This window comes from Alosa alosa, chromosome 13 (genome assembly GCF_017589495.1).
Source record: "Alosa alosa isolate M-15738 ecotype Scorff River chromosome 13, AALO_Geno_1.1, whole genome shotgun sequence".
NCBI classification, from domain to species: domain Eukaryota; kingdom Metazoa; phylum Chordata; class Actinopteri; order Clupeiformes; family Clupeidae; genus Alosa; species Alosa alosa.
This window is the reverse complement of record NC_063201.1, coordinates 29692664-29708835: the sequence shown is the minus strand read 5'-3', so window position 1 is coordinate 29708835 and position 16172 is coordinate 29692664. Positions and strand designations below refer to the sequence as shown.

General features: G+C 44.7%; 1 protein-coding gene across 3 annotated transcripts; it reads right to left on the bottom strand.

Moving 5' to 3' along the window:
- Positions 1 to 1425: 1425 nt before the first annotated feature.
- On the bottom strand, positions 1426 to 14863 carry cacng7b (calcium channel, voltage-dependent, gamma subunit 7b). 3 transcript variants are annotated; one of them, XM_048260035.1, is made up of 7 exons: positions 14570 to 14863; positions 13611 to 13752; positions 9409 to 9604; positions 9147 to 9233; positions 7606 to 7746; positions 5854 to 5999; positions 1426 to 3001 (listed from the first exon to the last, which is right to left on the bottom strand). In XM_048260035.1, the coding sequence occupies exons 2-7, from the start codon at positions 13626 to 13628 to the stop codon at positions 2540 to 2542; spliced, it is 1050 nt and encodes a 349-aa protein (XP_048115992.1). In that variant the 5' UTR covers positions 13629 to 13752; positions 14570 to 14863; the 3' UTR covers positions 1426 to 2539. The 3 variants fall into 3 exon arrangements, with proteins under 3 accessions (XP_048115992.1, XP_048115993.1, XP_048115991.1); XM_048260036.1 differs by lacking the exon at positions 13611 to 13752; XM_048260034.1 differs by lacking the exons at positions 13611 to 13752; positions 14570 to 14863 and having other exon boundaries at positions 9409 to 11785.
- Positions 14864 to 16172: the final 1309 nt, after the last annotated feature.

Below are 16172 nucleotides of genomic sequence, written 5' to 3'. Positions count from 1 at the left end.
ATATGGTCACTTTGGTCACTGACTGTCTCAGAACATAATGTCTGGGTTACTATGGAACACAATGTAGTTGCTTTAATCCAGGCACACAATGAACACACACACACACACACACACACACACACACACACACAAATAGCTCTAATCAATTTGACTCTGCATTGCCCTTGGGTTATGGTAGCATGAAACACCATTTAGAGAAGGAAAAATAAAGGAACAGAGTTTCAATTGAACGGATAATAGTGCTGCAATGCAGATCAACGGCATTACCACCGCACATACACGCTGTCTGAAGCCATGGCTTTGTACAGTATGCACCCTCACACCACACACATACACAGGTGCAGGGTGTACATGGGCAAGCATGGAGAAGGCAGTGCAGGAATCAGCATGTAACCAAACTGCCATCCACACAGGCAGGCTAATGCACTCCACTGCTCGCTCTCCGCATCCCTCACCCTCTCATCCTCTCTCTCTCTCTCCAGCCTGGAGTTCAGCACAGTGTGCACTGCATTATAATAAAGCTCTGCAGTGAGTCAACCCTGCCTATATCCACTCAGTGTCAACACAAAGAACTGCATCAAAGCGCACATTACCCTGCTACACACAACCAGACACAGGTATACGCACACATGCACACACACACACACACAGAGACACCCACAGATTCACACACACATACACACATGCATGTATAGAGTATATACTCACACATGTTTACTCACTTACTCAAAGGAGCACCGTGATGTAATCTACTACAGACAGTGTCAAATCAGGTGAGAGAGAGGGAGAGCAGGAGGAGGTGGGAGTATGACTGTGTTAATCTCATAAACTCACAGTCAAAGGGAGAACATCACAGATATCATAAGCAGCAAGGCTGCCAGAAATGGGATCAGGTGTTAGCACTACAGCCAGCCATCACAGCCCACCCACCTATTCCTGCAAACAGACACAATATTTATACGCAAACACGTCTATATATGAATAATATGCATACATATGGCTGCAAGAGGATTATTAGAGGCGAAGACACTGGATCACCAGCTCACACAAAAATATTGCAGCATTCACAACTGACGGGTGAAACACCAGCTTCAGAACCATGGACAGCGTTTTATGCGCAGTAGCCGTGTATATCCACTAGATGGCGCAAAAGAGGCGAACATATGTTGCAGACTAAAAATGACCGCTAGGGGATGCCATCTCATGCTCTATGACAGCTCAGTCATTATTTTCACCCCAATTCAGGTTTTAAACATATTCTTTCAAGAAGATATTCTACAAAATTTGTTTATTTAATAAGAAGTGAAATTGTTCTTATAAAAATCTGAGAGAATACGGAAGAATTCATGTTGACTCTTTACTCAGACAGACCAGAGTCAAAGACTCACTTCACATCACAGTGGCCTACAAATGCAATCCTTGTGTCTGGTCTTAAAGTGCACAGCATAACATTCAGATCCAGTTAAATAAGCTGCATAAAATTATCAGTTGGCACTTCTTTGAAAAGCATGCCCGTGAATGCACATGCTTTATTTATTTATTTATTTTTTTTAATTAAAAATCAGATATAAAACATTATATGATTTACACATCGAGAAGGACTTTGTTACCTTTTACTGTTCTGTTTTTTCTCCAGTATAATCATGTGAATCATTGTGGAAAGGTGTCATCCATGATAACAATGTGGATGTACAAAAATGTGGATATGCAATATTTGTATTAGTACTAGTTTTCATTACACACAGCCTGTAATTCATCAACATATTTATAGAAATTAATGATTTATTTCCAGTTTCAATTTGTACAAGTCTAGTCATGTAGAAATGTCATCTCATCCTTGTGTATATACATGTATATGTGTATGAAATACACCATAAATATTTTAAATTACTGTTGTTTCCAGCACTAACAACATTAGCAGTGTGGTGGAGGCTTTTACATAAAATGGATGAATCTGATTGCATATTCCTGGCCTTACATGTAACAGTAGTAATTATTCAAATGAATGCACTAGGATGTTCATAAATCTTTAAGAAATTAAAACAGTAACATATGAATATGTTTATATACAGTTTATGCACAATCGATATCTATATTTACTCTGGACATCAAACCACTGTCCCTTGTGTTTTACGATAGAATGCAGTTTTGTTCATCAGTCTTTTGCAACAAAAGTCTCTTGCAGGGTGATATCAGGGCCAAGTATCTCTCTACAGCAGTTGTGTCCTGCGCAGAGGAACTTCTCTGAGCTTTATCCCCTAATCTATTTTCTCTACCTCCTCAATCTCCCCCAGTGTGCACCCCCATAACAATACATCTCCTCAGTGTCTCCCATTTTTAACCCTGCTCTGGCTCTGTCCTTTGTCCACTTCTCTTTGACCCCCCTGTTCACCCTTCCACTCTTTGTTCTCTTTTTCCCTCTATTTTTCTCTTAATGTTTCTCTCTAACTCTATCTCTTTCTTGGCTTCTCTCTTTTTGCCCCAAAGTCTATTCTCTATTCTCTCTCTCTCTCTCTCTGTCTCTGCAGCACCACACATGCTAGCAGGGGGATGCGCCCATGCGCATGTGCGTGTGGTAGTGGGGTGGGCCCCCGGCGTTGGGGGGCATGGAGAGGGGCAGGGTCTGGGAAGCCCCGGGGCCCCCGTGCCCAGGGTGCAATGGGTGGGAGTGGGGGTAGTTGGCACTGCCCGGGGAGTTGAGCTGGTAGCTGGAGCCGGAGGATGGCACTGAAGTGGAGGGCCCCATCCCCGGGCCTCCCTGCTGAGAGTTGCTCTTGGGCGGCGGCGGTGGCGTCTGGTTGAGCTGTATGGAGATGTCGCTGGAGACCTCGGAGGCTCTGCGCACATGCTGGGAGGGCGGCCACGACTCCGGGTGCAGATATTGGCCGCTGTAGTCACTGCACTCCGACAGGCGGGGGCGATAGAGAGCCGGGTGGGGCCTGTACATCTCCTCTTCAGCATATCGTTTCATGAACAGATACACAGACATCACGCCTGCCCCCTATAGGTAGAAAAAGGCAAGACAGATTTGGTTAATCTCACAGGCATGTGCAGTGTTAAGTAAGAGTGCGGGAAAAACAAAAGGTGAAAGGTCGACGTCTGTGAAAAGATATTTACGGTGTGATGGGTATGGCTGGGGGGCAGTGACAGACACAAGAGAAGGAAAAAGAGGCTTTGATGCATGAGCTAAAAAGGGGAGGAGATGAGTGAAGAAAAGAGGTTGTGGATGAGGTCAAATCAGGCAAGCACAGCATGGCGCTGGCAAATGGCTTTGGACATTGCGACACATTAGAGCAGTAATGCTGACAGGGAGGATGTGTCCAAGGCTAAATGTGCACGACTGTGTGTGTGTGTGTGTGTGTGTGTGAGAGAGAGAGAGAGAGAGAATGAGAGAGAGAGAGCATCAGAATGATATTTCAAGCAGGGGAGAACAGAGAGCGCTAGAAGACGACAGATCAAAAGACAAAGCGAGAGAGGAGTCATGAAGATGATATTCTATCCAGTTGTGACAGAGAGAACATCGCCACATCACCCAGAGGTCCCTCCCACAACGTCTGATTTGAGGCCATGTCACTGGGCAGCCCTGAGAGCCCACACAAGGAAACCATCCATGCCCCCTGTCCACTCTCTCCCCCAGCCTCCACCACATGACCGAGGGGCATCAGCGTGTGACTGAGGGGGATACAGTATGTGTGTGTGTGTGTGTGTGTGTGTGTGTGTGTGTGTGTGTGTGTGTTAAGCGCGTGTTAAGCGGGCGCCTCTTTCCACCCACGGCTGGCTGATGGAGTCTGACGGCGCTGGGCTCCTGCTGACTCAGGGGACTGGTGGAGTTTTTTGGGCTCAAACTCCCATTCTGCCAGATCTGCACTTCATCAGAGTGCCGCCACTGCCGCGGTTTCGCCTTGCGACGCACGCGCCACGCGACGCGACGCGCCGCGACGCACGCAGGCAGAATGGCTGACTGGCTGGGAAACAAGGCTCTCTCTCCAGCCCTTGGCCCCGGCGCAGCGCGCTGCAGCGAGTGAGAGAGAGAGCGAGGCTTCGCCTTAATTATTCCTGGGCCTGGCCGTACTTCAATCGCACGGTCCACTCCACCGAGCGAGGTGAGGGAGAGAGCACTAAATCCGCTGGAAACGAGATAAAGGGGGGCTTGCAGGTGTGCAGTCATTATGGGATTATGAGTGAGTTGACTAAGTCAGCAGAACCACATAACTCTGTCTAAAATCGACTCCAGAGGCTTCTGAGAAAATGATGAGGGGAGTGAATGGGAGTGGGAGTTAGCTACAGTCTTAGAATACTGAATAAATACTCTTACAATTCTGAATAAATACTCTTAGAATACTGAATAAATACTCTTAGAATTCTGAATAAATACTCTTAGAATGCTGAATAAATACTCTAAAGTTTGGAGTTCAAACCTTCTAACATTCTGCAGCACAGTAATGGCTAGTTAGTCCTATGTTGTTAGTACGTACTGTGATTTGATTTTATATTCAGTGATGCCAGCACTGTCCACTTAAGGAGGTTCTGAGGGAAGTGCATATGCATGTTGAGGATGTGATGAGTTAACCTGACCTTCCAAACTGCACCGCCAGGAAAGAGGCATCTGCAGTAACAGTGGCCATGTCTTCACTGTTCTTCAGCTACAATAAATGGAACTGGCTGGGCCAACTTAAGGCACCAGCTGTTTCACTGCTCATGCATACTGAATGGGCCAAACTAGACGTCCACCCATCCTTCTGCCTGAGTGAGGTTAAAAGCTCTTAATTACTTCACTGCTTGCAGTTACTGTGTTAGCTCTATGTACATGTTGTGGTGGCGGCCCACCGCCAAAAAATTATAGTCGCAGCTGCTTCAGAATGAGGGCAGGTGCACACTATTGTCCCGGTTGCCTTCTAAGTCATCCTGCCGAAGTGTCATCCTCCACTGTCTGGCGCTCACACCTCAGTTTAACAATAAACAGCAAAACTAATCAGAGCTCACGAGGACCTGTCCAGTTTTATTCCACAAATATATCAATGTCATTGATGTTAGTGGAGGGCACTACTGTGGTTTAAAGTTGGAATTTGTGATTGGACCAACCTGTCTATCATTCATTTCTTTCCCATTTCTTACAACATAAATAATGCATTCATAGCATATTGCTGTCAGGAATGTCATAGGCTGTTGCAAGTTACATTTGATGTGCAGAACTTGCAAAATGTGTAGGAGATCGACTGGTAGGCTAGAAACGAAGGTAAATGGCATTATAGCAAATGTGGCGACGGCACAACATTTTGGGGAAAAGATATTTAGTATGCACTTACTGTTATAGCCTACAGTTAATGTGAATCATGAGCTATAACCAAAGAAAATAAGGGAGATGATTTGCACTTTTGGTCACCAAACAAAGGCTGTGGTTGTGTTTCTGCATCATGTTAGCAGAAAACGTCATTTCTGTCAGAAATCAAGAAGACTAAACGTATTCTTTATTGTTAGCGTGAACTATGACGGTGTACATGCTCAGTATGTGTTTTTCATTTAGTCAAGCAGTGAAATATGGTATAATAATGCATGGGCTAATGTGACGTGACATGAGTCAAACACAAGGCACTCCTGTCTTTAGTATTCCTATCCCTCTCAAACTATGTTAAAATGGCAGAATTTAAAAACATTTTTTTCTGTCAAAACAGCTTGGCAGACTTTTCTATTCAAAGCAACAGACTTGCAACGCCGGGTTTTGGTGTCTCACCCGGGCCAACCTGCTCCATCACACACACTCACTATTCAAAGTGAACATGGGAATAGACCAATAGAGTCCCATGTCCTGTGTGTCCACATGAAGCTACTGCCCCCTGCCCACTGCCCTCTGACCTCTTTGAGCAGGAAGCTGCTGGCAGCGAAGGCAAAGGACCAGCCGTAACGGTAGTTGAAGAAGAGCTCAGGCTCCCGAGGCCTGTTCATCACCTCATCATTTATACTGGAGATGTAAAGCACCAGGCCCACCACCAGACTGAGCCCTGAGAGAGAGAGGGAGAGAGAGAGAGAGAGAGAGAGATGAGAGAGAGAGAGAGAGATGGGGGGTAGGGGCAGAGAAAAGCAGAGAGCAACAGAGTAAGCAAGTGAGCTAAGTTCAGTGAGAATACACAAGACAAGACAGAAGCATCCTCTACAAAACAATGATAAGAGCACTGACAAATAATTAATCTGAAGCGCGTGTGCTAGTGTGTGTACTTGTGAGGGAGATAAAGAGAGTGTGAGAGCGAGCGGGCGGGTGGGCGAGAGAGAGAGAGAGAGAGCGGCCCAGCCGAGCGTAAGTGAGAAGTGCTACTAGCGGCTGTGGGCCTCTAGTGGAGAGGCTCTGTGCATGATGGATTCATAGCATGGAGCCAAATGCATAAAGCATGCCTCTGTCAAACAACAGCACACACTACAGCCACGCCGGCCCAGCCTACGGCCGTGTCAGACTGCGCTGGGCTCACAGGAGACGGACAAGATGGAGGAAAAATGAAGAGGTTCTCTGTGGAAGAGGGACATGCAGTCTGTGTGTTAAGATGACAGGTAGAAAGTTGGAAGAGAGGGAAAAATAAGTTTGGGAGGCATAACTGTCTGAGAAATAACCGGAATAAAGATGGATAGAGTGACAGCTGGGTGGGATGAGGTGAACGGGGTTGCTTGTGTAAATTCACAAGAAGAGATCACTGTAATATTAACTGCTACACCATGTCCCAGGGCCTGAGTTCATAGCTGCTGTCAGTGCTACTGAACTGCAATATTAACAAGTGCAGTAGGCAGCCGCTGAGTTGTGTGAGCAACAGTGAGCTTAAATAATAAGCAACAGGAGAGTTAGCCGCCAGGAGTTATGCTTTTTACTGACAACCTCACTTGTTCTGAGCTCACATTCCTCCCAGGTAGAGTAGAACACAGCAGGACGAGGGGGCATACATAGGCGTAGTAAATCATATACTTCAATCAACACCATCCATGGCTAGTCCAAAAACAATCTGGCTAAAGTTAGCATTTAAGCACTTTCACCTATTACAGTATTGTAAATGGTTTAATATGAGAAGGGGTACTGCCACCTTGTGGACTGAATGGTGCATTACAGGAAGAGTCTTCTCAGATGAAAAGGGCGCACAACAGCACAAGCCCCATTAAGCCTTTCCCTTTCATAACAGACAAGGGGGAATACTCTAGCATGGGCTGAAAATGGCTCACTCGTAGCAAATGAAACAGGTAGCATAATTAGAGAAGACAGAATGCAATCTTGCAACCTGAATTCAGAGGTCGGATTAATAGTGCACAGAAGTACAGATAGATGTTCATAATTAATGTTGTTACAAAACTGGAAATAAGAATCACACTGATACCACATGGCATCATAGTTTCTTGTTTGACCATGTCAGTAAAAACCATGTAATCACCATGTGTGCTTCATATATAAATAAAAATAGCTATTGTGTATATGTTATTTTAAAAATAAAATAATCTAAAAAACATTTAGAAAGATTTTTAAAATGGTATCTGTCATTGTCTAATTCATCCTGATGACTAAATCCTGTATATTTTAAGAACAATGATTGGCAGGCAAGTGAAATCCTGACAGAGGAGAGGGTTGTGTAATACCTGAGAGGATGAAGAAGATTCCGGAGACGAAGGCTAGGATGGTGCGCTGTGGGCGGATGTGTCCGATGTTGCTAATGACGAAGGCGGTGAAGACGAAGAGGAGGGACACCATGGGGAATGGAGTGGCTGTCCGCACCATCTCTAGCAGAGCACAGGGACGGCACAGTGTTACACACAGGTTTTCATCTATATGAGTGCATGTGTGTGTATGTGTATGTGTGAGTGTGTGTGTGAGTGTGTGTGTGTACGTGTGTGCATGTGCGTGTGTTTGTACATGCGTGCATGTGCGCGTGTGTGCGCGTGTGTTTGTACATGCGTGCATTTTTGTGTGTATGTGTGTTTGCACAAATGCAGCTTTTGATCATACATGTAGGTTCCATGACAGCAGTTTTAACTGACAAGGAGATTGGTTACACATGAAATGATGTAGGCCTACACTAAGCAGTATTATATTTCTATCATGAGTTTCTCCATTTTTCTGTTGATCTTATTTTTCACAGAATACTTTTTATTAAATGTTCATTTCAATATACCGGTACATTCATTTTGAACTTGAAACACTTTAGACATTTGAAAGTATAAATAGACATCACTTAAATACGCGCACAATAGAAACAATTGATTTCAATTTCCATCCATCTGTAATTCTGAAATACCATAATGTCAATACGTCATACGTCATATTGTTTTTGCACAATATGTAGTATACTGGAAAACAACACGCTATATATAGTATACTGGAAAACAACACACTATATATAGTATACTGGAAAACAACACACTATATATTGTATACTGGAAAACAACACACTATATATAGTATACTGGAAAACAACACACTATATATAGTATACTGGATCATCTGCTGAGATTCAAATTCAGTATGTAAAGTTGTTGTTGAACAATTACTGAACATCACCTTAACACATCCAACCCCTAACCTTACAGAATGTCAGACAGTTTGTTGATAATCTGAGCATCTGTGGATAGTCTGTGGGCGGACTATCCAAGTAAAGTGTGACCCATAAGTCTAAATGACCTGTCCCTGTGGTACATACCTACATCAGTAAACTTAATATTTATCAGTGCAATAGTGGCAGAGAGAAACGCATCATCTGGGTTGGGCTGGGGTTGTGGTACCTGTCTAGCAATACAGTCAAAACAGCCAATTCATCCCATCCCTGTTTGACGTTTAAGACTAGATGTAGCTCACACTTTTGACCTCTTCGCTATCCATGTAAACAATCTGTGTGCTGATAAGTTCATTTGAACAGATCTCAACAGATCATTGGCATCATACACATAAATACTTGCCCAGAGAATTTCTGACAGTTATTTACTTATACTATATATACTTATACTTATACTGTTTTTTGTACAACTTTGCCAGAAAGTGTCTTTAAATGTCATCAATGTGACAAAGCATTAGAAAGTTAAGGTCCCAGATCACATGTTATTTAAAGAACCATGTCATTAAGGTTTTTAAAATAGCTTTATATGTCATGACGGGTGAAGTGGATAAATAAAAAAAGTTGACTTACTCAAAATGTTTGCTGTATTTTCGGTTGTGATTTCTATTTCAGGCTCATTAAAGTACTCTGCTGCGACACACCTCCCCGTCTCAGCACCTGAGGGAGGGCAGGAGGAAGCACAGGCAGGAGGGAGGGGCATTAATGTTGCCATAGCACCTGCCATAAGTAAGACCTTCATAGAAAGATCCAGAAGCTCCCACTGCAGCTTCCCTAGAGCGAGTTAAGAATGAGGAGTGTGGAAAGGACACGTGCGTCCCTCTGTGTTCCTGACCGGCGATGAAGCAGGTCCTCCAGAGGCCCGAGTGCAGCGCCATCTTGACCTCGATGGTCTGGTTTTGCTGGAGCACGATGCCCTCCTCCATCAGCAGCCAGTAGTCGGTGGACACGGCCACGCCCACCAGGAGCAGGCCGCACGCCCCGAACACGGAGGAGAGCAGCGTCAGAGCCCGGCTGCTGCACGAGCTCATCTGCAGGGACAGCGGTGAGAAAAACAACAGGGTCAGCCTCATCTGCACAAACCATTAGGAGACAGCAGTGAGGTCAACAACCAGGGACACCAGTGAGGGACGAGTCCATGCCTAAGATGCAGTGATGAGCCACATGGCTAATGATCACCAAATGATCACCACGCCACACAGAGAGACAACACTGGCACAGAAGCAGTGGATAGTTCACCACAGACACACACACAGAGAAATACGACACGTGTTAGTAGCATATCTCAGTTAATGCTCTCTGTGATGGTGGCACATCAGTGACAAGCCAGCAATGCTTGTAAACTCATCAGTAAGTATTGTTTTGATTGTAGTATTGTATTCATTGCTTGGATTAAGAGCTAACTGAACAGGAAGAGGGGTGTGTGTGTGTGCGTGTGTGTGTGCACGTGTGTGTGTGTGTGTGAAGAAAGAGAGAGTGAAAGGAGGAGGAGAGTCAGGGGAGTGGTGAAGAACAGAGAGATGAGAACAGAGAGAGAAGAGTCCGACAGGAGGACAGGACAGAAAGGGGAGAGATAAGAAAGATACGACGCAACACCCAGGGACATATGAAGACAGAAACTTAGAGGGGTGTGTACAGGGAGACCAAAGAGCTGTTTGAAGTCTGTGTGTGTGTGTGTGTGTGTGTGTGTGTGTGTGTGTGTGTGTGTGTTTTTGTGTGTGGGTGGGGGGTCAACTGACTGAGAGTTAGCTCCACCTGCTGGGTCGGTGTCAGCCCAGCCAACCACGTAAAAGGTCAAGGGTCGCCCAGCAAGGATGGTGATGGCCAGTCGAGCAGAAGGTGAGATATCATCAAATGATGTCTGACAATTCAAAGAGCACCAAACTGTTTTGGACACACATATAAGTGTGTGCGCACACACATACACACACATGCATGCCACACACACACACACACTCACATGCACACACACAGGGGAACAGTCCGTTCTTTCGAACACATTCTCCTTCAGCAAGTAGTGACTCACACACGGAGATCCCAGACTTTAAGTCTGCTTCACAGCACAGAACTCATTTACCCACAACTGGTCTTTCATACACACACACACACAGACACACACACACACACACACACACACACACACACACGCATCACATCACACACGTGTATGAGTGCACATATAGTATAACACATGCACATCTTTACATACAAAACCCACACAAATTAACATGCATGCACATGACTGCACACACAACATGGACCCACATGCACCTAAGTGCAGACAGGCGCACCGGCATGCCTCCCTCAGAACCTGGTCCCCTGTCCATTCTTACAAATCAATACGCGGCTGAAGACTCCTTGTAGTGAGCCTGCAAATGGCAGCCTTGCTGGAGAATGGCTGGAGGTTAAACAGGCTGAGTTGCTGAGCATGCCGGCTACACAGGTCATGCAGTGTCCTATGGAAGACAGTTATTGTGCAGTGAATTATGAAAGAGATGTACAGTGAACGAAGGCTATTCTGAGTGAAGGCGTAAGGGCGGACGGACGGAAATATAAAAGAACGGAAGGAATAAGATGAGAAAGAGAGAGACAAAGAGAAAGAGAGATTTGCAATCATTTGATATTCTGTCTTTATTGGATAATTTTAAAACCTTGCCCTAAAACCCTGCCAAACGTGCCATGTAACAAGAGCACAGAAGCATATCATTCTCAATTGTGATATAATCCTCTATTTAATAGTGGTGCTGAAACAGTGCTGTTGTTCTCTATGTAATCATTTATACTCTCTTAAATTATTATTACAGGACTGAGATACTTACATTGACTGGGTTTACTACTCCATAAACTACAATGAGCATTTACGGAATCGCTTTCACATCTTCTGGGTCCATACAGACTGCTGACTGCTCTGTGACCATGGACAGTACGGTGCCATGTCAGGGACACACTGTGCTGGGGGTGTGCTGTGCCCTGTGTCGTGTCCTGACCCTCACACCCTCTATCTAGGTCCACTCATTACAAGTTTGATCAATTGTTAATTACTCAAATTCACTGCTTGTCTGAGACAGGCCATCATTGGGCGGTTGTAGGAGAGGGCTTTGCTAAGCGAGAGTTTCAGTTATGAGGGAGATTTGGGGTCAACATGTTTTGCCCCTGGTTTTGCTTTCTGTCTAGTCACTCATTCTAATTTGAGGGTTAGAAGGTTGAGATCTGTTGAATTGCTGAACTAAAATCAGTCTGCCAGTAGGCTACGACAAGATGCTTTCTGTCAACAGCATGACTGTGAATCAGGAAGGGATGGTCCTTTTTTAAATAATTATAACACGGGAACAAACTGTACCCTCTCTGTGTATGTCTGTGTATATGTTTTTAGGATGAGTATATTATGTGTATAATATTATGTGTGTGTGTGTGTGTGTGTGTGTGTATGTGTATTTATGATTTATGTGTGTGCATGTCGATGTGTGTTTGTGTGTGTGTGTGTGTGTGTGAGTGTGTTTATGCATATCGGTCTGTGTGGGTGTGTGCATGCGTATGTGTGTGTACGCGCTGGTATTTTTTGTCTTGTCTTGTTTTCAGCCTGTCATTTCTTGTCTGTCTCCCAGTGCTGGTGACTCAGATCAGCACCCTAAGCACTCGCACTGTGTGACGATCACATTTAGCAGGGGAGCAGAGGAGAGGAGGAGAGGAAAGGAGGAGAAGGAAAGAACAGAGGAACATAGAAGAAGAGCAGAGGAGGGCTGAAGAGTCAGAGGAGAGACAGAGAGAGAGGAAGGGAAAGGAGGGCAAGGAGGCAAGAGGATGGAAGAAGGGAGGGGGGAGAACAAAAGAGAGGATAGGAAGGAAAAATGGAACGCAGAAAAGAAAGGATAGGAAGATAGAGAGGAATGACAGAGCAGGGGAGGAGGACAAGAGCAAATGAGAGAGAAAAGGGCGGCACATGGTAGAAATGTTCATAAAATGACAGTCACAGCGGTTAGGGCAAGGTCAGAATTTGTTTGGTTTGGTGTCTGGACAGCCAGAGACTGAGCACCAGCAACTTCTTAGTTAGCACATCGTTACATAACTGACAGACAGATGAAGAAGACAGCCTCTGCCAAAATGTTGTCAGACGCCTGGCAGCCAAGTTGGTTTGGGACCTGTCTGCTATTGTATGCCTGTTCACGCTGGAACCAGCATCCCTGTGCTGACCGGATGCCTGCTTGTGGAAGGCAGTAAACACTACTGATAAAGTCAGAGTTCAGATGCAATATGTAGTTTTTGTTGTCAAAACTGAGAAGTGCCTTATAATTGAAAGAATTGTTTTAATATTACGTTTCTAAACATTTCTGTAAATTAAGTGGTCTGTTTGAGAGTATTCATTTTGTTATCATTTTCCTGCCCCTTTGTAACTTAGATTAGTGAACGAAAAACAGCAAAAACTTTCCATTTCCCAGAATTGTTCCCATTATTGGACTTCGATTAAGCTAACTAAAGAGATAAGACTAAGAGATGACAGGTGAAATGACATGAGGTTTATGAGGTCCCCCATGATGTAGTTGGGAGCTTAAATGACTGATCCCCACTATTGCTACTGTATCAACAAGTACCATTAGTTAAGAATGTTCACACAGCACATACGGACTAAACTGCACCTATGAGACATCACACTGATGATGTCTTTCGATAAAATTGATATAGGAATTTTAATTCTTTATAAAACCTCTGTGCACTAGATTGAGAATGGTGATGTCAACAGAAAGGTAGAGGATTTGATAGCAAAGATTCACTCAAAGAAAAAGAAACCAGGCGAATGGGTTTTCAACAGTGAGCAGCGACGTGGAAAAAGAAATACACCACATTGGCATGTATTATCTTCACTAGACCAGATGCCCTGATGGAGACAGAGTCACACAGGTGTCGGAGCACAGCCAGAGGGCAGTCACAGCACAGCACAGACTCGGAGAGGGGGACAGTCAGAGGCATGCGCTGGCCACAACCGTACAGGGGGACAGGGGGGCACCACAGAGGAGTCAACGAAGAATCTTAAGTGCTCACAGTTGTCTGTTGTTGCATAATGTGAGTGGCAGACCGGAGTGTCACACACACACACACACACACACACACACACAGACTCTCCCAGGAGCAGACAAGGCTGCCCACTGATCAGAGAGGAGCCTTGGATGCCTGGAATGCAAGGCTGAGTGAAAAGAAGAAGACAGCTTTTGGAGAATGTGAGATGCAACTACAGAGAGATCAAATAGAATGTGAAGGTGGGCATTGTTGAATGCCCCACATATATAAAAAAAAATAGTACACACAATGTATAAGATTTAACAAGAAGATAAGTCAGAATATCTCTCTAACTCCCTATCTTCCTGTCTTGCTATTTGTCAGTAAAATGCGAACACAAGTAAAGGTCTTCGCAACACATGCACTTATAACGACATGCCAGCGGCATATTCTGAATTTACTGTTATCCTCAACAAGTAATCCAATTACAGCACCCATTCTACCATATCCCCTCTGTCAAGGTGAACGTCAGAGTATGGATGTGAATGTTTGTGAGTGTATTAATGTTCACCGATAACCAAACTGTCTAGTGACCAACACACCACTGTGTTGACAAGATGCCTATTTCCCTCACAAAACTTGTTAGCGTCTTTCACAAGTCGACCTTGCAACACGCGTACCCTTGCAGTTTGTACAGTTAAACTGAATCAGACAGTGAGGAACGGATTTAAACATAACAGACTGTCATTCAAAACCTTAGCGACAATAAACAGACTGGTTTTCATGTCACCATACAACGCGCGCCAGATGCAACACGAGCAGGTCTAGGCGCGCGTGTTGTAGCATCACTTAAACCACAGAGGCATCAGAGTTCTGGGGATAAGGTACATTCGTTGCCTGTTTTAAATGTTTACACGTTTTCACTTGCGTCGAAAAGTTAAAGGAGCTTTACACGATTCTAAAGTAAACAGTATTCAAGCACCCTGTAAAAGAGTTCCACTCACCCTATCAGTAGAGCCGACACAATGGACCGGGCGGACAGAGTAGTCGGCGACCACACGCCACGACTGCTTGGTAGATTTTGCAGTTCTCGCTCTCTCCCACTGTCTCTCTCTCCCGCTCTCTCTCCCTCTCTCTATCTCTCTTCGCCTGTCTCACGTGTGTTCACCCTCACGCCCCCTTCGCTTCTCTGTCCCTCTCTCGCTCTGTCTCTTTCGGCACTGCGGATTACTGGTCGACTGTGCTGTCTTTATCACAAGGACACGCAGAATGAAAAGAAGAGACAGGCTATTCAGATAGAAGGCAAATATTGTCCCCGTGACATATGTGGCGGTGGCAGGTAAGGACACACCTAGCCTACCAATAACTGCTGCTGGGGGGTGCGGGGGTGGACTACTTGTAGCTGATTTGTCAAGTAGAATTTGTCAGAGAGTGACAGAGCTGTTCATGGGCAAGACATCACAAAAATCAAAGCAGCAGAGTGAACATTCAAGGGCCTGATAACGGTAAAAAATACATGTTTGGCAGACAGGGAGACATATGAAACAATCAAGAGTATTCTATGTGATTTAAAATATACAATATATGTTATACTGTATGTGGTAATAAATCGTTAAATGCCTTGCACATGTGCTTTATCAAAGTGACAGGTGCAAGTGTCTTGAGTCAAGTAAGACAGAGCAAGAGATTCGGACAGGCACTGTTACAAGTGTGCAGTTCAGACTGTTGTGACACTGACTATATCCTCCTGACACTGGCACAGTCAACTCATAGAGGCTTGTACTAATGGACAAATGGACACTGCTATGATGCCTATGTTAATCATACAGCATAGTACTGTACTTCATTTTCATGCTCTCTTTTTTCTCTCTCTCCATCTTGCCCCCTCCTCCACTTCCTCTCCTCTCCTGTGATCTCTCCATCCCGTGGCCTATTTTTAGATCCATGGTGGAGAAATCCTATATTTTTAGAAGTGATATCAATAGCACACAGCACACTATGACCTCAGGGAGAGAAAATGAAAAAAAAAAAAAAAAAGAGGGTAAGAGGTGGTCAGGATGTGTCAAAAGCAAGTCCTCTTCATTTCCATTCATGTGGCTGGGGAAAGCACTTCTACATATCTGTTTTTAATGTGTTTCTTTATTCATTACAAATAACCAACACCCAACAGTGTAATTGGCTGGATAGGCATGGGTTGTGTATGGAAACTAAAGTTCCTTTAGGCTGTACACATTGTCAATAAACAACTACAATCCTTGACAAGTGAAGGATGGATACATCTGTAGATGGATGTCATTGAATGTGAATGATCTTGAGACAGAGGCCGGGAGAAGGATGCCAAAGGAAAGAGGAGAGGGATGAGGTGACTTAGAGGAGGGAGGTTGGATCAGATTGTAATAGGTAGGCTATCTGAGGTTATGTCGTTATGTCGCCACTGTCCAGAGGGACATGGCTCTAGTGCTAGTGAAGGAAGGTGGCAATAATGGAGATCTTGGGAGATGGGAGGAGAGAGAGAGAGAGAGAGAGAGAGAGAGGTGGGGATACAGAAGGCTCCTACAGCAGAGATTAAAAAGTCCCATAAGAAGATGCAAAGGAGAACAGGACTGT